At 35.3% G+C, this 22,572-nt stretch overlaps 1 protein-coding gene across 10 annotated transcripts in view; it reads left to right on the top strand.

Moving 5' to 3' along the window:
* Nucleotides 1-22,572, top strand: part of LRRFIP2 (LRR binding FLII interacting protein 2) — a 112,479-nt gene that overhangs the window by 70,005 nt on the left and 19,902 nt on the right. For 5 of the 10 annotated variants that reach the window (XM_036266172.1, XM_036266174.1, XM_036266166.1 and 2 more), the window contains 5 exons: nucleotides 5,766-5,810; nucleotides 7,446-7,562; nucleotides 10,324-10,395; nucleotides 16,610-16,780; nucleotides 20,114-20,206. In XM_036266172.1, coding sequence (XP_036122065.1) covers nucleotides 5,766-5,810; nucleotides 7,446-7,562; nucleotides 10,324-10,395; nucleotides 16,610-16,780; nucleotides 20,114-20,206 — 498 coding nt within the window. The remainder of the gene's footprint in view (nucleotides 1-5,765; nucleotides 5,811-7,445; nucleotides 7,563-10,323; nucleotides 10,396-16,609; nucleotides 16,781-20,113; nucleotides 20,207-22,572) is intronic. The other 5 variants (XM_036266167.1, XM_036266173.1, XM_036266175.1 and 2 more) reach the window with 1 other exon arrangement.

Genomic DNA, 22,572 nt, shown 5'->3' with positions numbered 1-22,572 from the left:
CATACTCACTATACCATTGTTACTTAATGAAATTAAAAATAAGTCATTAAAACCATCTAATAATATCTAACCTATATTTAGATACTCCTGATCGGTTTTAAACTTTTTCTTTTCTTTTTTTTTCACGAATCTATAAAGTTCTGGGTGAACTTTGGAAGTTGAACAATAAAACATACTGCTGAGTAAAGTGTTACTAATTTATAGTAACTGGGAAGAATTTGAATAGATTTTAAACATTTGGATTATCACATTGCTTTGAAGAAATGCCTATCCATTGCTTTCACATTGATTGTGGATTGAATTTAGGAAAGACTGACCAATAGATGCCTTGAGGCATTTGTCTTAATGAAAGAACCCCACCAGCAGATCTCTACTTGCCTGATTTATCTAACAGCCTTATTACTCAGTGACACTTCTCCATTGCTGGCATTAGTGTTGTTTTGCCCTTGGACCAACACTGCCCTGATCGTCAAGCACTTTGAAGCAGGTGTTTCTTCACAGGAAAGTTACAGTTTTTTAATGGAGAGATTATTATTTATGTTTAGCACATCATGGATTATATTTAAATAGCTATTTCTGAATGACTTTTTTTTTTTATCTTCATCTGAGGATATTTTTCCATTTATCTTCAGATAGAGCGAGAGGGAGGGAGGGAGAGAGAGAGGGAGAAGAAGAGAAAAATCTATGTGAGAGAGACACATCGACTGGTTGTATCCCACACGACCCCCACCAGGGCCAGGGACAAACTACAACCGAGGTATGTGCCCTTGATTGGAATCTAACCCAAGATTCTTTGGTCCGCGGGCTGACACTCTAACCGCTGAGCAAAACTGGCCAGGGCTTTTTGAATGACTTTAATCATAGAAAGTAATTTTAAGTGTGGTCTGTGAGTATTCCATATTGTTGGCTCTCAAACCTGGCCGCGTAATAGTCCCATCTCACCTTGGATCAGATCATGGAATCTCTGCACACAGAGTTAGAAGACTGGTTCCCAAGTCTTTCCCCCTGAAATATTGCCTCTTTATAATTTGCTTAGTACCTTATTTTTTCATAGATATAAACAAATTTAATTTATTGTGTTCACTTTTTCTTTTAAAAACTTTGAATTCTGTTAGCCTCTAATTTCTGATGTCTGAATTAGTGGTTATGTAGTCCTTACGTGTAGTTCTTGGCAATTTATTTTAGTGACTACACAGCAATGAAAAGGTTGACAATCTTTCAAAAATCTCCCCCTGCCCCTCCCAATTAAATAGAACTTTTCTTTTCCCAGGTAGTTATTTGATTTATTTACATGTTTTTAAATAAAAATTATACATATTTAAGGTATATAACATGATGGTTTGATACACATGCACACAGTATACATAGCCATAGCAAATCATCATGCATATGCATAGCAAATCATCATGCTGTACACCTAATCACAGAAGCAAAAGGTTCTCTAGAGCAGGTTGCAAATCTGGTCAGCCCCTTGTTATTTTATACCTTGTGAGTCAATGGCATGTATATGTATGTATATTTTCATCACCACAACTAAAATACTCTGTTTTCATTCAGAAAGTTTCAATTTATTCTGGTTTTTATATTTTTAAATGGTTATCTAACATATAATATCCTTAATTTTGCCTCTTGGCAAAGCTTAAAATATTTACTGGTCCTCTTCCTAGATCAAAACATTTTCTCTAATATTTCTTTTAAAAGGTATCCTAGAATTTAACTCTCTGTAGACAAATAAATAAAAGGTGGGCTTGATGTTGGTAAGCTTTCTCCTACTCCCAACACACACAGACTTTTTAAAAATATAAGCTGGCCCTGGCTGGTTTGGCTCAGCCGTTAGAGCATTGGCCTGTGGACCAAATGGTGGAGGGTTTGATTTCTGGTCAAGGGCATGTACCTGGGTTGCAGGTTCATCTCCTGTCTTGGTCGGGGTTGTGCAGGAGGCAGCTAATTGATGTGTCTCTCTCACATTGATGTTTCTCTGTGTCTCTCCCCCGTCCTCTCTTCCACTCTATCTAAAAATTAATGAAAAAATATCCTCAGGTGAGGATTAACAGACAAACAAAGATAAGCTGGAAATCTGCATTTTTATGTGAAATATCCTGATTTTAAAACGCTGACCATAAGTTCAAAAATGTAAAAGATACTTTCCGGCTTCTCCATTGTGGATCAAATATATGTGTACAGGTAGCTAGTTTATACCTTCTGAGCTAGGAGGCACTGAAAAAGGTGCCAGGCCCTGATTTATCTAGTGCTTATGGTCACTGTAGCCTCTTGTCTTCTATGTTTTCCTTTCTATCCTATAGGTCAGGCTAGATTAAAGGAGAATAATGTAAATGTGCTACTTTCAGTTTTACTGACTGTTAATAATAATTAGACCATTTCTGAATGGAATCCTCTACCAGTTTTGCTTTAGGAGATTATAAAGTTAATTGTTCCCTTCCCTTTTGTGCTTAGAGAATCAGATCTTTTTTTGTCCATACAGCATTTTTGAACAGCATTATCAAGTCAATATATGTAAATTAGAAATTAACAAAGGATTATAATCTAATGACTACATTAAACAAACTATAGTATACTTTAAATTATCTGTCAAACTAAGTAGCTACAATAAAGTTAAAAGTCCTCATAATCAGAGAATAATAAATATCTTTGAAGAAGAAACAGTTTCAGAGATTTAACAGGATAAAAATTCTAAGAAGTATTTCTCATGTGTGCTTATTTTAACAAATCATCAAGGAATTTAGATTTTATGGGAAACAATCTATATAATATCAAGAGTAGAGCATTTTCAGATGTCCCAGAAATAAATAAGGCAAAAACATTTTTCTCTGAAATATAAAAAGATATTTAATTTTGTTTACCAGTTGATAATTTGAAATTCTTTAAGAAACTGTTACTTTTGAACTTCAAGCAAAATGGAATATAAAGTTTTCCATAATGTACGCTCTTTTGCACATTAATACTAATAAGAAATATTGTAAGCCTGTTGGTTAATTCTTTTTATAACTATGAAGGAGAAAAGTGCTCTTTTCTTAATGGGAAAATTATCTATTAAGAGCACAATGGCATAATATTTATTTGAAAATTTTTGAGAATAGTAAGCTATCGTCAATATTAATGAACAAGTCCTGGAGGCCTTACTAGGGGAAAATAAAAGCTTTGCTTAGGTTTTTTTAAATGTACTTTTTATTAGCCACTTCTTTTTTTTTATAGCATTTGATGATTTATTTTCATTAACTTTCACTATTGCAGTTTAATTTGCTTATTTTACAGAATTGTGATCATATAGTACATACCGCCTTTGTTTTTCTGATGTTTTTACTCACTAATCACTTTTCATATTACTGCCTGTTCATTTTTTCCATGTTCTTTATATACAGTTTTTAAAATCAGCTACAGTCATCATGTTTTACATTAGATCTTCATACTTTATTCATCATATAGCTAAAGGTTTGTACCATTTTACCAACCTTTCCTTATTTTATATTTTGATATATTAGACACAATAAAATTCTATTAATTTAAAAAGCCTTTTCAGGATCTGGCAGACTATTTGGGCACTGTAACTATGTAGATCTCCTGGCTGTTAGAGTATTGGGGCTTTTAGAATGTCAGGTTTCAAAACAGCTAGCATTTTGTTAAAATGGAATATAGCACATAATGGAGCACAAAGGCTGAGAAGTGAGAACTGAAGAGTCTCTGGCCAAGTCACTGCAGCCAAAATAACTGGACTGCGGCATGACTGCTGTAGGCATTTTTTGCTGGCTTTACAATCCCTGAGGTTTGGCGCATCACCAGTTTATGTTGCGACAATTGGGATCTGTCAGAAGAGAGTGGAAGCAGTAGAATCAACATTGCAATCGACTAGTTCAGTGATGCAACCTCTGAAATGTAAGTTTATTCCAAGTTGACTATTAAAAAATGGGAGGGTTTGGGGTCATTTTGTGGGAGGGGGGAATATAAGACAGGATTTCAAATTGACCTAGAAGACTGTTTCTCAATGCTATTTATTTCTTCTTAATTCATTAGTAGAAGAGACTTGAAAGGTACTCTGAGGAAAATAAAACATTTCATTTAGACATAGTATTTCTTTAACTCTAAAAAATAACACATTAAATATTAGGCTGCCAGTATAGATGTAATAGATTATTCCTTTTTTATGCCCAAAATTGCCAATATAAAAACTACTGTCATTGCCTGATTTTATAGAACATTTTGTATGTGGTTTTAAAAAATCAGAGTGAACTAAATTAAATTCCTTTTTAGAGCATTATAGCAAGAAGTAGCAAAAAGAGTTCAAAGTCTAATAGTATTTATATTATTGATATAAGTACTCATAATAAAAGGTGTTTACTGAGAAAATGAGTACGATATTGTGGGTAATAAAAAAGAATAGAAAAACTTTCAAATATGAGGAAGTTAAAATGAAGTGATCTGAATAGAGCCAGAAATAATGACATTTTGTGTTTTAATAATTAACTGAGAAAGGAGGTTTTCAGATCTCTTCTCTAGATCGGGCTGGTAGCGTTGGCCTAGTAGCTGGAGTCTGGGTATATTTTTATTTAGTAATATCTCTATTTGACTCCCCCTTCCCCCAGTGGTAATTGGGACAGTATATAGAGGTAAATAATATGAATAGTGGGCTAAAATTCACAAAACTGAAATCTGGATTCAGTTATGACATTTAGTGGTTCTTCAACCTTTCACCTCTGAGTTCTCTTTTCTCAGCAGAAGATAGCATAATTCAGTTATGGTATGTCCAGATAATAGGATATATGCACTCTTAAAATAGAGGTTGGTCTACAAGTATAGATGGGGTATGATTCATTTTTCATTCATCCAACAAATTTTGAGTCCTTCTATATGCCAGCTACTATTCTTAATGGTAGAAATACAGAAAAGAACACAGACATAGAGCTTATGTCAAAGAGAGAGATCAGACATAAATAAATTAATAAATATCATGGCGTCAGGGAACAATGAATACTATGAAGAAAAATGAAGTACTTTCTCTAATCTTTGAAACTTGGTAAGGGAAAAAAGAAGATATAGGATGTATTTGGCACACTGTTAGGATTTTTTAAAGACTTGGGAGATGTTTGGAGGTCAGGATATGATGTAGTAGGGAGAGAGGATTATTTCACATACTCTTTTGTTGCGCTTTTTGATTTTTTCCTTCACACATGTGCATGTATGAAAAAAACAAAACAGAAAAGATAAACAACTGAATCCATAATGGTGTAGGGGAAATTTTTTTTAATGATATATTTAACATGCTTTAGTCCACTCTGAACTTTTTTTTGGCTAAGTGTACTAGTCTTATCTATGTGTCTTGTGTCCTAATAATATTTAGATAATAAAAGTTTTTGGCTTTTGGTTTTATCAGACTTTTCCTGTTGATGTGTACAAGTTTTTTTGTTTTTTTTGTTTGTTTGTTTTGTATTAACATTTGCACTACTAAAACTTAAGTGTATGTATAGTTTTCCTTAATGTGTTCAAATTCCATGAAAAGAAAATCTATCTAAAAGTTGTAAACTTTTGCTAAAGGATAGCTCGCTTACTTTATGTCTTCCTTGGGGTAAGAATTTAAGTTCTTGACATTTTGTCTTATGTATTTCAACTTTTATTTCAGTTTTAATATGTTTATTTTTAGGTTCCAAACATCAATTGAACTTGGAGAACTCAATTGAGGTCACTTCTTCCCCCCCCTAAAAAATCAACATGCCTAAGCATCCTTCCTGATTTTTATCTCTGTTCTTTTCTAGTTGGATGAAAAATCTGACAAACAGTATGCTGAAAATTACACAAGAGTGAGTATATAAAGTCCTAAGGGAATGAAACTCTCAAGATAAATTAAACTTACTTTCTACTGCTACTTCATTCTTTATTTTACTATAATCGAACTGATGGAGCTACTCTTCCTCACTTCATCAATTTCCTGTCCTTCACCCCTCCCCCTAAATTCCTCTGAGGTTGAATCATGAGAAGCACTAGGAAGAGAAAAGACACTGCATTTTATTTCCCTGAAAGTCACCTCCTAAGCTTTTGGCTCTTGTTTTGATTTTTGTTCCTCTAGAATTTGATCCTGAGAAGAAACCATTAAACGCTGCAAATGAAGTGTCATTAGGAATGGTGGTGACACACACAGATTTTTTTTTCCCTTTAAGATAAATTATTTCTTTGAAGCAAATTAACTTTTTTTCTGGGAGTTGTTTTGTGTCAAAGTCTTTAACTTTCTTCTAGAAGTATTTTTTGATAATACTCTTAGGGAAATAATTAGGATTATTTTTATGCTGTACCCAAAAAAGACCAGTTCTGTCCAATAAAAATATATAGTGCAAGCCACCAATGTAAGCTACATATGTGTAAGTTTAAATTTTCCAGTAGCTACATTAAAACAGTAAAAGAAGTGGGTAAAATTATTTTAAATAGTATATTTTATTTAACCCAAATATCCAAAATATTTTCGATAAAATCAATATGAAAATTTATTGAAAAAAAATTTTTTTTTATCCTCACCTGAGGACATTTTTGCATTTATCTTCAGATAGAGCGGGGGTGGGGTGGGGGGAGAAACATTGATGTAAGAGAGACACATTGAGTGGTTGTCACCCACACAACCCCAACTGGGGCTGGGGACAAACCGCAACCGCAGTACATGCCCTTAGCCAGAACCAAACCTGGGCCTCTCTGACCCGTGGACCGATGCTCTTACCACTGAGCAAACCAGCCAGGGCTTATTGAGATATTTTACATTGTTTTTTCTGCACTAAGCCTTTGAAATCTGGTATGTATTTTACACATTTAAAAAAAAATCTCAACTTGGATTAATCACATTTCGAGTGCTCTGTAGCTACATGTGGCTAGTGGCTACTATTTTGGACAGCACAGATCTTTGCCATTTATTAATTCAACACCATAATCTTCCATTTAAACTATGGGAATACCAGTCTAAATCATAGTGGTACATGATGTTACTCTAAGCTGCAAATAGTATCTCCAATTTTATTAACAAAATATTTTTAAAAATAAAAGATCCTAAAGAAGCAGCTTCAGGAACTAAATAGGAAGACTGCTGATTAGCATACCAATTACAAAATTTGAAAACTTTAAAAATTAATCTGATGTGCTCACCCCAGTACTGTTTATTGTAGCAAAGGTAAACTTAGAAAACAAACAACTCTTACACAAACTATTTCCTTCTTAGCTATTATGAATTATAGATTCCATTAAGATGTTTGAATGAATGGAGTTATATAATTCTAGTGCCTGGGCCCTTCTCTGGATACCCCTCCCCAAAGCCCACCTGAATTGTCTGTAGGTTGCATGTGGTAACTTCTCCAAGCTGTATTAGATCTCCTTCACCACCCTGCCTCTTTTTTCATTTCCACAGCAAACATTTTCAAAGAAACAAGACTTAGAAGTGTCATATTTCTTTTCTCTAGCCTTCATCTCGAAATTCTGCCTCAGCAACAACTCCTCTAAGTGGAAACTCATCCAGACGAGGAAGCGGGGACACCAGCAGCTTAATAGATCCAGACACCTCATTAAGTGAATTGCGGGTAAACCAAAATTTTCGGTTGATTTTTTTTAAAAACACTTTTTTTGGCTTCTTTGCAGTACACTAGTATATTGAAACTATTTAACGTGACGCAGTAGAAAGAAAAGGACTATGAGTTCTTTAAAAGAAAATTGTTAATACAGATTAAGAATGTGACTTTGGTCTGAAAGGAAGGAGATTGGTTAATTTTTTCTGTTCTCTTTCCTGAACTTTTGATGATATTGGAATGAGTTCTACTAATTTTTAAATGTATGTAAAAGTAATTATCTCAGAAATAATTGGCCATATTTTAAATGGAAAATATGTGGATGTACAAGGAACCAGACTCTGGGAATTACTAGTATTTTGAGCCATTATGGTATTATTTGGCTACTTGAACAGAGTTATCTCTTGATTTTTCATGATAAGTATAATAATATATGAGATAACAGAAATACTTGAGTAATAAAAAGTTAGTCGAGTCTCCACTCTTATCTACCATTTTATTTGAAAGATGAGGACTTTCAAAATGTATTTAATGTCCGTTTGCAGAACCTGCTATTTGTGAGCAATGGGGAAGGGTTGTAATAAAAGTTGTATTCATTCATTCATTCAACATTTATTGAGCCCTTGGCCCCAGAGATTTAGGCAGTAAAACGCACTTTGAACTTCAGGAGTTCACTGTTTCATAGGGAAGATCAGCTGATACAAACCAGTAAAACCAAGTGGTGTGATACGATGGTAGTAGCAAGAATAGGGCTGTTAAGAGAATTTAAAGAAACATCATCTAATTTGGACTAGGAGAAGAGCTTACAAAAGGTTTTTCAGAGGAGAAAAACTCTCAGCTAAGGTTTGAAGGAAGAATAAAAATTATACAGGTAAAGAAGTTGAAAAGGGAAGGCTTTCTCAGATTAATTCAGAGAACCAGAAAGTGATTGTATAGTGAAGTTGCCGGAAGTGAGGAGTTGTGAGAGAGAAAGCTGGAGAAGTAGTGTTGGGCCAAAGCATCTTGTATGGCAGCCTAAAAGCAATTCAGGTTTACCCTGACAACTCTGGAGCATTAAACAGGGGAATGATACTACCCGATTTGCATTCCTAAAGAATGACCACAATTTGGAGGAAGCACTGGACATGAGAACTGCCACCCTGTAGTTGAACAGTGAGATGGGATGAGCAAGTCAAACTGTGATGGCAGGAAAAGTAAGAAACTTGCTCTGAAGATAGCACTGGAGGGAAGGAAGTTGGTTGGTCTGTAGCAAAGAGAAATAAAAGATTAAGAGAAGATTTTTGTTTTGCTTTAAAGGTGGGATTATTATTTTCCTTGGTTAGATTGAGATAATAGACTGAATATAAAGGGGTAATGGACATAGCAAAGTGTCTGAGTGGGTGAGAGAATGTCCAGGGCTGAGATGGATGGAGTGGCTTAATTTAGAGGTCCCCTCTCACTGACAGAGTAGAGGGGGAGGTAGGGACAGGTGGTGACTGAGTAAGAGTGTAGGCAGGATAGGAGCAGGAGTCTGGCTTGTGAAATGGGCAGCTTGTAAAAGAGATCTAGGAGTTAGGAGAAGGTGGAGAGGTTTGGAACAGTAACAGTAGCAATAGAGGAGAGCTGACCCAGGTCAGCACAGTCATGACTTTGAAGGAGTCAGTATTTATTGAGCTAAGTATCAGGTGTATGAACTAGGAATACAAAATTGAATAAGGTAAACTCTTGTCATTAGTGCTGTTTTCTAGCGGGATAGAAGGCAGGTGGAGAAGGCCCTCCAGCCTCAGATTTTGCTTATGCTTGCTGTTTACTTTGCGAGAATGACTTCCTTGAAAGAAATAAGATTTTTGTATCTTTGCACCTAGCTCCTAAAAGACCCTCAATGTCTGTTGAATGAATCAGTGAATAAAAGACAGGCAAACCCAACAAACCCACTGAGGAGGGAATGAAGGGGGCAGAGGAAGTATAATACAGAGACTGTGTATATCAGCCTTGGATAATTGATCCTGTCTGTAATTGTAGAATTGTATTAGGGCCCTGTGGCAGTTATTTCCCACCTAAATCAAGCATCCAGAATAGACCTTACATAGCAGGGACAGATATAAGAGAAACATTATTTTCCATTTAAAGTTCGGCCTGCTTCGCTTTTCTTATAAAGGATTATGGTAACATTTGGAGCAGATGCTTTTCTCAGTATTTAAATGGTGTCCCTAGGATAGATTCTCTCATTTGACATTAAGTTGAAAATGTTTCTGTTTAACTTCCTTCCCTTTACTTTCTTTCTCCCAAGTTAATTGTGATCAGTAATCAAGTTATTGAAAGAAGACTTTGTTCATATCCATTTATTACATTTTAAAAAGCTTCTGCATGAGTCAGTAAAATTTGCTGCTTAGAATTAATTTACTACATATTTTACAAGCTCTAGGTGAAAAATTATTTAAATGATTTATAAAATTTTAAAAATTATATGTTAAAATGTTATAACTTATATAGTTTCTTTTTCCATATACAGCCCAACCCCCCATTTGCTAATGCTGTTCAACATGGGTAAATGCCAGGAAAATATTTAACTCTTAGGTACATTACTCTAGACCTTCTCCAGCCCCACTATCACCTGATCTGCTTGCCCCTTGTACTGGTTGGGAGTGGCAGTTACATTTGTGTACTCTGAATTTTTTTTTTTTTTTGCTTTTAGTCTGGAATATTTAAATGCAGTTCACATTTTCATCTGAATTCTTTGAGACTTAAATATGTTTGTGGATGGTTTTATGCAATGGTTCATTCCTATGTCCTGCAGGATATCTATGACCTTAAGGACCAGATACAGGATGTAGAAGGGAGATACATGCAAGGGCTTAAAGAACTAAAGGTATCAGGGCCCATTCTGCAGCCCAAGCATGCTGTCTGTACGCAGAAGTGTTGGTAATGGTGGCTTCACGAGTTTTATTAACCCCACTGCACATAGCTTTACTAACAGTGTTCGTCTTTCAAGCATGTGCTTAGCCTGCAATGCATAGGAAAGGTGAACTTTCAATCTCTGCTTATGTTTAAGTGTTTAGTGTATGGTTTTTGGAGTATTCAGTAATATTATACCTTACATTTTTTAAATGTTATAAAATACTTGAATATCCTTTGTGTCTTAGCCATACAAAATTGATTTGGGCAAACAACTAAAAAGTATTCTAAGAATACATATATAATTTTTTTTTTAACTGAAAATTGACCGTAAAATTCTTCTAAGCTAAATGAGAGAGTATTGTCCATTTCTGTCACCAAATTCAGTCAGTATTAAAGGCAAGGGGAAGAAGTATCTAAGAACATTATTATAAATATTCACTCTGGAGGAAGGCACCTGAAACATAGGGCCTGTGTTTTTTTCTTTATTGTTTTTAACCTATAGGTCAAAAGGGATTACACTGATTCAGTGCCTTTAAAATTTTGGAGATACATTTTTTTTCTTTATTGATTTTAGAGAGAGAGAGAGAGAAAGAAACATCAATGAGAGAGAACATTGACTGACCACTTCCTGCATGCCCCCTACTGGGGATCATGCCCACAACCTGGGCATGTGCCCTGACTGGGAATCAAACCGGCGAACTCGGTGCATGGGTCGATGTTCAACCACTGAGCCACACCGGCCAGACTGGAGATAAATTTAAATGGGCCTTAGTCTTTTCCAAGCAAGGATGGCTACTGGTTTTCAATACAAGTGTCTATGTGAGGCAGACACTTTGGTTATAAATGGCACTTGGTTATCATGCAAGATTCCCCGTGTTGTATTATGAAGTTCAAGCCTAATATGAGAGGAAATTAAGTTTCTCTGAGCATATTTGAAATAGAAAAACACAAACAGGCCTCTAAAAATGCATAAGTAAGGCATTCAGAAAGGTGACTCTCAGGATATGCCCAAAGGACAAAGGCAGCTAATGGGCAAGGCTTTTGTTTGCCTTCCTGGTGTAGTTTGAAGTGGCCCACCTACCAGCCAAAATCTTCATGCAGATGATTGTTCATAAGGAACTTACAGTTAAGACTCATGACCAGAAAGGGTGGGCAGTCCGATGGACACTGCCCCTGAGGGAAGCCTGGAACAGCTACTGGTGTGGCAATGTGAGGTTGTCAGTAAATATCAGAAGAATTACAGAGTTAGTATTCTGATGTGTTTATTTAGTCTTAATGCTCTAATTTTCAGGATTTAATCCCTCCCCAACCCCCCCCCCCATACACACACACACACATACACACACACACACACACACTCTTTAAGGTTTTAGAGATACGCCTTTTGGAAATAATTTGGATCAAGGGGAAAAATCCAATACATTAAATAAAATGCTCATATTAAGTCTCATGTGTAATATAATGTATCAGGAAAGAAGCAGGCCACTCAGAGGCATTTTTACTTGCTTTTTATTTTATTTAAAACAGTTTTTCTGCCCTGGCCAGTTTGGCTCAGCGGTTAGAGCGTTGGCCTGCGGTCCTGGGAGACCCGGGTTCGGTTCCCGCTGGGGGCACGTACCTCGGTTGCAGTTTGTCCCCGGCCCTGGTCGGTTGTGCGGGTGGCGACCACTCGATGTGTCCCTTCACATCGATGTTTCTCTCTCTCTGTTCCTCTCTCTCACTCCCACTCTACCTGAACAAGGAATGGAAAAATGTCCTTGGGTGAGGATAAAAAATAAATAAATAAAAATAAAAAATAAAACAGTTTTTCTTACCTTTAGATCTACCACATATTGCATTTTTGAAGGCTATGAAAGAATAGATTAAATTCATTTGAGACTTTGAACAGATAAGATCCCGTTTCTTAATTTATGGCCAGTGTATAATTGAACTTGACTTCAGGTTATTTTTATCCTTGAAATGACTTTTAAGTGGAAGAAAAATCATTTAAAAAAATCTGATTGATGATGAAGCACGGTGGTGTGATGTAGCTATATCCTATTAAAAAGGATGCTGGGTCATTGTTTGTGACTTTGTTTTTTATTAAATATGTCTGCCTTTGGATGCTTCTCCCCACTGTACCCCATCCAGAATTACCTGAGTCTTATTAAAACACAGATTGCTGCACTCTACTCCCAGGTTTTCTTATTCATCGCATCTGTGATGGGGTTAGAAATTTGCATTTTTATTCAGTTCCCAGGTCATGCTGTTGCTGCTTGTTCAGAACCCACACTTTGAAAATCACTATCTTAGAGGCATTTGAGTAAAACTAATCCCTAATATATATCACTGTGTAAGCTAGATCAGAATCACTAAAACTACCTTGATACTTAAATTTAAAACAGTTGGCTGTGGTCTTGTTTAAAGTAAAAGTACATAACATAACTTTTATATCAAATTTCTTGTGTTATATATTGCCTCTTGCATCTGTTGCTTGAACTCTCTTAGATTCTTTTTTTTTTTAGACCTCACCCGAGTACACTTTTCGATATTTTGTTCAGATAGAGTGGGAGGGGGAAGGGAGAGAGAGAAATATCGATGTGAAAGGGACACGTCGAGTGGTTACCACCCACACAACCCAACCAGGGCGGGGGACAAACTGCAACCGAGGTACGTGCCCTTAGCAGGAACCGAACCCGGGTCTCCCCGGACCGCAGGCTGACGCTCTAACTGCTGAGCCAAACTGGCTAGGGCTGAACTCTCTTAGATTCTAGTGTTTATGTAGTTATGCCCCATTTTATACGGATTCACTTGTGAGGAGACCTTTGAATGCTATTACCCTTTAAGATGGATCAGAATCATTCTAAATTCTACACTATATTAAGACATTACTAAATTTAAATTAGTATACAATTTACTTTGCTTATATTCTTTTTTGGATTATATTTATTCCCAATTCTAGTATAGTGTTGCCTGTTAATACAATCCTAGTTTGTGAAATGTCATTAAGTGTATGTGTTTATCTTTATTGAAATATAATTCATATACCATAAAATTCACCTATTTTTTTAAAAAGAATTTTTCTTTATTGATTTTAGAGAGAGAGAGGAAAGGAGAGAGAGACATATATGAGAGAGAACATTGATTGGCCACGTCCTCCTACATGCCCTCCACTGGGGATCGGGCCCACAACCTGGGCATGTGCCCTGATTGGGAATCGAACTGGTGACCTCTCGGTGCATGGGTCGATGCTCAACCACTCAGCCACACCAGCCATGCAAAAATTTATCTATTTGAAGTGTACACAATTCAGTGGATTTGGCATAGCCATGGAGTAGTGCAACTATCACCACAACCCAATTTTAGAACACTTTTATTACCCCAAAAAGAAAGCCCATATAGCCTGGCCAGTGTGGCTCAGTAGTTGAGTGTCGACCATGCACCAAGAGGTCACCAGTTCAATTCCCGGTCAGGCACATGCCCTGCTTGTGGGCCAGATCCCCAGTGAGGCGTATGCAGGAGGCGGCCAATCGATGTTCTTTCTCATCAGTGTTTCTATCTCTCCCTCTCTCTCCTTTCCTTTCTCTCTCAAATCAATATAGAGAGAGAGAAAAAAAAAGAAACCTCATACTAATTATCAGTCATTCCCTACTTCTTCTCTTCCATTCATACACTCAGTTCTGGGTAACCACTAATCTTCTGTCTCTGTGGATTTGCCTGACATTTCATATAAATGGAATCCTACCATATGTTGTCTTTTGTGATTGACTTTTTATTTAGTTTAATGTTTTCAAGATTAATCCATGTATCTCTGTGTGTGTGTGTGTGTGTTTTATATGTGTGGGTAATATTCCATTGTATGGGTTTACCTCATTTTGTTTATCCATTTGTCAGTTGATGGACATTAGGATTATTTCCAATTTTTGGTTCTTTTGAATAATGCTACTGTGAATATTTGTGCATAAGATTCTTATTTTTTATTGTTGAAAGTATTATAGATGTCTCCCTTTTATCCCCATTGACCCCCTCCTACCCACCTCCTGCTTTCCCCAACCTAACTGTGTATAAGTTTTTGTGTACACATGTCTTCTCATTTCTCCTGGGTAGAATAGTAGAAATCCTAGGAATAGAATTGCTGGGTCACATGATAATTCTATGTTTACCATTTTGAGGAGCTGCCAAACTGTTTTCCAAACCAGCTGCACATTCTTACCAGCAATATATGAGGGTTCTAGTTTTTCTACATCCTCACCAATACTTAACTTGTTTTTTGTTTTTTGTTTTTTTTTTTCAAAAATATATATTATAGACATTACAGTAGGTCTGAAGTGGTATCTCATTGTGGTTTTGACATGTATTTCTCTAATTACTAATGATGTTGAGCATGTTTTCATGTTCTTATTGTTAATTTGGAGAAATATCTATTCAAATCCTTGCCCATTTTTAAATTGAATTATGTGTCTTTTTTATTATTGATTTGTAAGAATTCTTTATATAGTCTGGATACAAGTCCCTTTTCAGACACAAAATTTATAACTATTTTCTCCCATTTTATGGGTTGTCTTTTCACTTTCTTGATGTTATTATTTGTAGCACAAATATTTAAAATTTTTATGGTCTGTTTGTTGATAGTGCTTTTGGTATCATCTACGAAACCATTGCCTACACCAAGTTCATGAAGATTTACTGCTGTTTTTTCTTTCAATAGTTTTATAGTTTTAACTCTTACATTTAGATCTTTGATTAAGTTCATTTTTGTGAATGATATGGGCTGGGAGTCCTACTTTCTTTTGCATGTGGATATTTAGTTGTTCCAGCACCATTTGTTGAAAAAACTATTCTTATCCCATTGGGTTGTCTGAGTACCTTTATTATCAATTGATCATAAATATGAGTGTTCTGGGCTCTCATTTCTATAGCATTGATCTTGGTTTGGTAAACATTTGCATTAGTATTTTTTAAATTCATTTTCAGCAGTGATGACTTTTTCTCTGTGAAATATAAAAAGTTTTTTTTTTTTTTTTAATTCTCACTCGAGCATATTTTTTCCTTTATCTTCAGATAGAGTGGGGGGGGGGGGGGGAGAGAAACATTGATGTGAGAGAGACACATTGATTGGTTGCCTCCTGCATAACCCAGACCAGGGCAGGGGACCGAACTGAAACCGATGTACATGCCCTTGACTGGAATCAAACCCTCGACTCTTTGGTCTGTGGGCTGATGCTCTAACCGCTGAGCCAAACCAGCTAAAGCTAAAAAGGTTTTAAAAAGTGACCAGGCAGTAGTAACCTACCAAATTATACATAGTTATTTTTTTAAAAACAGACTTATAAGCTCTTTTCGGCAGAAAACTTAGAAGAATATAAAATTTCAGGCATTTTGTGGTAGCTCTTTTTTTTTTAAGGTTTTAAAAATTGATTTTAGAGAGAGAAAGGAAGGGAGGAGAGGGAGAGAGAGAAAGAGAAGAAGGAAGGAAGGAAGGAATCTATTGGCTACCTCCCACACACGCCCCAAACCCAAAACCCAGGTATGTGCCCTGACCTGGAACCTAACCAGCCACCTTTTGATGTGTGGGGAGATGTTCCAACCAACTGAATCATACTGGCCAGGGCATAGTAACCCTTTTATTAGTAATCATTTTTATATTGTTTACTTATTTTGAAATGACTAGTATTTGAATATTTGCTAGAAAAAATGTTTATACATTTACATTGGTATCATTGTGCAGTCCAGGAAACTACTGAAAATAAATGCCCAGGAGGTAGCAAAATTAAAATGAGTATGAAGTTTACTTGTATAAAGTGAAGCTTTATTCTATTGTATCATTGTATTCTGAATACCAAACAGCTTGTTGTTAAAAACTACAAAAGTAATATTTCTGAAAATATTGATGAATTTTTATTTTGTGACGGTTGGAAATATATGTTGTGTACACATCTTTTCATGTTTCAGAGGCTACATAGGTGCTTGACTTCTCTCCTTGGATAGCAGGGAGCATATAAAGTTCTTATAATAGCATTGTTGGCTATTGTCATCCTCTTGTTTTATGTGCATGTTACTAAACAAGGAGTTCCCCAAACTGCTTGTATTCTGCAGAAGTGCATCTTCATGTGTTTGTGCCAGTGCTATCGTTTCCTGTTATATTACTGTACACAGGCAATTAACATATTGTAGATATCAGGCAGATGACTTTGCCTTTCTTTTAGGAATCTTTGTCTGAAGTGGAAGAAAAATACAAGAAAGCCATGGTTTCTAATGCACAGTTAGACAATGAGAAGAACAATTTGATCTACCAGGTAGACACCCTCAAGGATGTTATTGAAGAACAAGAGGAACAGATGGCAGAATTTTATAGAGAAAATGAAGAAAAATCAAAGGTAACTGCTTATCTTGTATTATGCCTTTCTCTTGGATCAGAAAATTAGAACCTGCCATTTACAAAGTGCTGGGCTTAATGGAAGGATGCAACATACCTGGGTATGATGATTTAGTCAAAACTGATTGGTCCAAGGAAATTGACAGAGCATAACATGTCCTAAAATATTTGTGTTTGTAAATTTTTATAAGCCTTATTTTATTAAAGAAAAGCTTATGACCTCCTTTAGGTTCTGAAAATAGAACTCAAGTTTTATCTTTATTTTTTATCTGTTAATTGAAACAGTTACAGTTAATTACTTATTTCTTCCTGTTTTAACCGGCTGGAACTCTGTAAAGCTTCAAAGACTTTCAATGCAAAGGTCATTTTTTTTTTCTTTTTTAACCTCATTTTTTAAGAAAACCTGTTTTCTAAATGATTGGAGAGAAATTTGTAATCAGTAATTTAGAAACAGCATGTGGAAACGTGGGTCAAAAATTGACGTTTCCTTTGGAGATCTGTAAGCTATATTATTACAATGTGCAGATGGAAAATTAAAGCGTAACTCCATCTTTACTACATCTCTTATTACTCAGATGAGACCATTTAGATAAGAAAGACAAGATAAAGGCTTGATTCTTTTACTTGAACTTTACTTACAAGTTTTCAAAATAAATAATTGGTTGTTTAGCATTCTTTCATAGTCATCCATTGTTGGTTTCTTTTTTATTAAATACTATGAAGTCAAGTATTCAAGCATTTGATGGTTTCAATCAATTATAGATTTTATAATTACTAATTTTCACATTATCTGACCTTTAACTAATGTGAACCTTTTCAGGTTGCTTCCCAAGTAGTTTTGATGCAAGTCTAGTTTTTTTGATAGCTTCTTCGCTATCTAGCACAAGAAGGTGTCCAGGCCCATTTGGTGCATTTCCTGCTCCAGACCTGGAAACAGTGCGAGTGCTGTTGGGGGGTGCATTTGCCACCAAGTTCGTCACTGTTTACAGGCCTTTTCGTGGATATTTCAGGTGAACATTTTGTGGGATATTTTTTTAAAAATTAAAAGCAAAGTTTTAAAATGTAAAATATATTATTAGTTTATGGTGATGGTTCTAGTTCATGTCCAGGACTCTAGGGTTTTTACTTAACATCTTCTTTCCTTTATGTATATCTCTTTTTTCCCACACTACCGTTTTCAGTTCTCAAGGTCGCTGGGGATGATAGTAATTATGTTATATTCTATTCTCATTGCTTTATCCCACAGTACCCAGAATAGCAATACCAACGTTACCACCAATGATATAATTACTTAAAATAGTTAAATGTTTTTTTTTTGTTTTGTTCTGTTTGGTTGTTATTTTACTGCTAGGCTATGTATAGTCCAACCATTGTTTTTAAAAGTTAACTTGAAATCGTTTCTCTCCCTGTGCTTATGCTGCTAACTGAATATATAGTTAAGTTCACTGCATTTTATTTCAATATTTATATTATAATATTTCAATATTTAAACATTGCTTTTTTACTTTTTATTTTTAAATTATTTTTGCCTTTTTTTTAAATCCTCATCCGAGGATATTTTTTCATTGATTTTTTTCAGATAGAGTGGGAGGAAGTGGGGGGGGAGAGAGAGAAACATCTATATGAGAGAGAGACATCAATTGGTTGCCTCCTGCATGACCCCAAACAGTCCTGGGGATCAAACTGCAGCTGAGTTATGCCCTTCACCAGAATTGAACCTGTGAGACTCTTTGGTCTGAGGGCTGATGCGCTAACCGCTGAGCAAAACTTATTTAACTTTGAAAAAAACAACAAAACTTACCATCCTATTTGAGAGGGTACAGTTCTGGAATATTAAGTATATTCACATTGTTATGCAACAGATTGCCAAAACTTTTTCACCTTGTAACACTGAAACCCTGTACTTAGTAAACAACTCCCCATTTTCTTCTCCCCCCAGTTCCTGGCAACCACCATTCTGCTTTCTGTCTCTGATTTTGATTACTCTAGATACCTCATATACATGGACTCATATATTTGTCTTTTTGTGACTGACTTACTTCACTAGCATAATGCCCTCAAGGTTCATTCATGTGACAGGATTTCCTTCCTGAGTAATGTTCCACTGTATGTATATAAGTGCCACATCTTGTTTATCTGTTCATATGTCAGTAGATACTTGGGTTGCTTCCATGAGAAATTGCTTTTTAAATTTACTTTTGTTTTACAGTTACATAAAATGTTTACATATATCTGAATCAAATCAACAAAAAAATTTCCCTTCCTTAAAATTTTAAGTTAGTGGTTTATTCTTCCATTTTTTAATATAAGAAGATATATATATCTTGCCATTCAAAAATCTATGCAAATATATGTGTTCCTTCTTTCTTAGAAAATGGTAGCATATTATAAATGATGTTCTGTACCTTGATGTAATCATCATATGATTGTAGTATATCAAGGTCTTCCTCATTTTCTTAAATCACTAATTTAAAAGTCTTTTTAAAAAAATTGATTTGAGATGTTCTTTTTTGTTTCATTGTTATTTAATATATTTATCTGTTAAATCTACTTAATATATTGTAATTGGGTCTCTTTTTGGATGTTCTGTTCTGCTCCATGGATCTGTATTCATGAGGTATTACAACAACATTTTCATTATATAGGCCTTATAATATGTTTAAAATCTAATAAGGCTAGCTTTCTTCTTTTTCAGTATACCTTCTATCCATTTTTTCTTCCAAATATACTTTATAAGTCAACTTTTCTTGCTCTAATGAGAAAAACCTCTGGTGGTGTTTTATTTGGACTTCATTACCTGTATGGATTAATTTAGGAGAGAACTGACATTTTTATGATTTTGAGTCTTTTTATCTAAGAAGATATATAAAATATTCATGGGAGACACAGAAGTGGGATTCCATTGGTTTAATCCTACTTCTCTGTCTTTAATTTTCCTCATAGAGATTTTGGATATTCTTGTAATTTTACATGTATATATTTTTTAAATTTATTTTTTGATATTGTGTTATATATCTCCTTGATTTTATTTATACCTGTGACGATACTGAATTTTGTATGTTAATTTTTTAACCTGTTACTTTACTAAGTCATCTCATTGTTCTTAGTAATTTTGCCATTGATTAGTTTGGGTTTTCTAGATAATAATCCTATAAGAGGAAAAATTAATTTTTTTGTACCTTTCCATAAACCATGGGATTTTTCTGTTACTGTGCATCGGCAGTTCAGGTGTATTTCTGGAGGTCATACTTAGTCTCTGTATTGCTATATTGTAGATGTTCCAGTTTGTTGTGTGCTGTTATCTGTGTAAACCGTATCATTTGTTTAATAACAGGAGTTAGAACGGCAGAAACATATGTGTAGTGTGCTGCAGCATAAAATGGATGAGCTTAAAGAAGGTCTTCGACAAAGAGACGAGCTTATTGAGGTACGTACATGAACTGTGGGGAATACTGAACTTTGAAAAAAATGCACTGAATGAGATGAGTGGTATGTGTTGGGAGGGAAGGGAGTTAAAATGCCACAAAGAATTTACAGTTTGTCTCCTCTTACTTGGCTCTACCCTACAATTGTACAAACAGGAAACATAAAGGCAGGTTTAAACGATTAATACTATGAACCCTATAAACATTCCCCCTTTTAATACTAGAAGCTTTTATAATTGTCTTTTATTCCTAAGCACATTCTTTCCTCAAGACACTTTGGGAAATGGGCAAAGGGAAAGATTACAGAGTACCATTATTCTTTGGAATGTAGTAAAGGCTGGTTTTTGGAACATGATTCTTGGGGGATAAGCAGCTTGATCATCACTGAGATAGATACATTTCTGAGGTGACTAAATGAAAATAAGAAATTGTTGAGGCACCTTATATACAGAAAGGCAGAGGCTGGCCAGTGCTGAGTTCAGCTTTGTGCTGGTAGAGGGACTCTGAGTGCCAGCGTTGGCTGCCTTTCAGGGATGGGGAGAGTGAGCCGCTGAGAGGTCTTTGAAAGCATTTATCATCCTTTTGTGCCTACTGCCTCACGTGCAGTTTCTGCTTCTCTTTAATTGTGGTTTTTCCTTTGGAGGTTGTTTGTAAGTATGGAGTTAAGTGTGTTGGTAAGGGACCCTGCCCACTGATCTTAGTGTGTTTATCAAGGAGATCTAATGTTAACTTGGTGTTGATGACATGTGCGTAGTAACAGGAAGGCCCTCTCTTGGTGATCTCTACGAGATGCCTCACTTACCACACTCACTCATCCACATTCCTGGTCACTCAGACACCTTCACCTCCACCCACACCCACCTCTCACCTCTCTTTTTTCCTCCCCCACGGAAGCACCTGCCTCACTTAATCTTGCTCCCGTAAATGACTTTAAAAAACAGTTAATAGAAGGGGAAAAGTGATTGGTTTTCTATTTGTGGGTTTTTTACTTTTTTTGAGAATAATTGAATTAAAACTAGCCTGTTGAAAGTAGGTAGAATTTGTGAATTCTAAATACAGATACAGATAACCTTTTGAAAATATTAAATTACATGTGAAGTTAGTTGTCTTAGTTTTTCCATATATGGCAAGAAGCATATTATCCAAATTCTGTTTCCTGCTGGTATTTTAAAAAGTATGAATTCCTCTCTCTCTTTGTCCTTTTGTGTTTTTGTGTGTCATTGTGCCAGCCACTTGTTACTTCTTTTTCTAATTAAGATGTATACTTTCACCTTTTATGATTTCAAAAGAATAATAAGACTGCTTTGGAAGCTGCTTCTCAAATTTAATAGCTTAAGTTAGAATTGGTTAAGTGTCCTAGTTTTTTTTTTTTTTTTTGGTCTACATTAGATTTTATTTATTTATTTTTTATTAATTTATTTTTGTTACAGATGTTTCTCCTTTTCCCCCCACTGATTCCCCCCTCTCCCTCCCTCCCTGCCCTGTCCCCAGCTTTGTTGTCCATGTCCATTGTTCATGCATACATGCATATAAGTTCTGTGGTTTATCTCCCCCCCCACCCTCTCTTTTGGGGATTGTTAGTCTGTACCCCACTTCCACGTCTCTGGGACTAGTTTTTAATTTGATGATGGCATTTAAGAGGATTGGTAATGCTTGCTTTCTATAATTTGTCATTGTGGTTTCTTTAAAAGCCCAGGTGCTGGTTATCAAATTATAAAAATGTTAAATTAGATTTAGGTGTTTCTTACATTTAGAATATATATCTCTTAGATGTTAATATTTATGTTTGAATAACTGAAAAACTTTGAGTATGACAAAATAATGCTTTTGGTCTGTAGAATCACATGGTAAAGTAGATAAGAAATGTATGACTAAGGAAAGTAGATGATTACTTACCAATATTACATAAAAGAAAACCTGTTAAATATTAAAGGGTAATTGAGCATTGCCTAAACATAAGCATTGTTTAAGAATTACTAAATACTAAGTTCTAGTTTTTCTAAACATTGATGCGAGTATTCATTTATAAGTCATGATGTTCTTTCTATCATAGATTTTGTTAACAGAAACTCAAAATGATGAAGCTGAGAAATGTCTCTCTTGTATTTTTTAGTTCTGCTTAAGAAAATAAAGTTTAAAACTGCTGCTTGTTCTTTATGAGAAGGATCATAAGCAAATCTGAATTTTCCTCTTTAGAAATGTTTTTCCATGTTTGGAAAACAGGCAGTTATCACAGGAAGAGTCCACATGTGGAGCTGGATGTACATAGAAACTCCAGCTGGCTTGCTGCCACATAGCTGTGGTTGGAACACTTATTCCCAGTCCACTTCCTTACTTTTATAGTGGTGAGCCAATGATAGTCATGTCT

This window comes from Molossus molossus, unplaced genomic scaffold (genome assembly GCF_014108415.1).
Source record: "Molossus molossus isolate mMolMol1 unplaced genomic scaffold, mMolMol1.p scaffold_m16_p_18, whole genome shotgun sequence".
NCBI lineage: Eukaryota > Metazoa > Chordata > Mammalia > Chiroptera > Molossidae > Molossus > Molossus molossus.
Note: the sequence above shows the minus strand (reverse complement) of the source record. Positions and strands in the feature narration are given on the sequence as shown.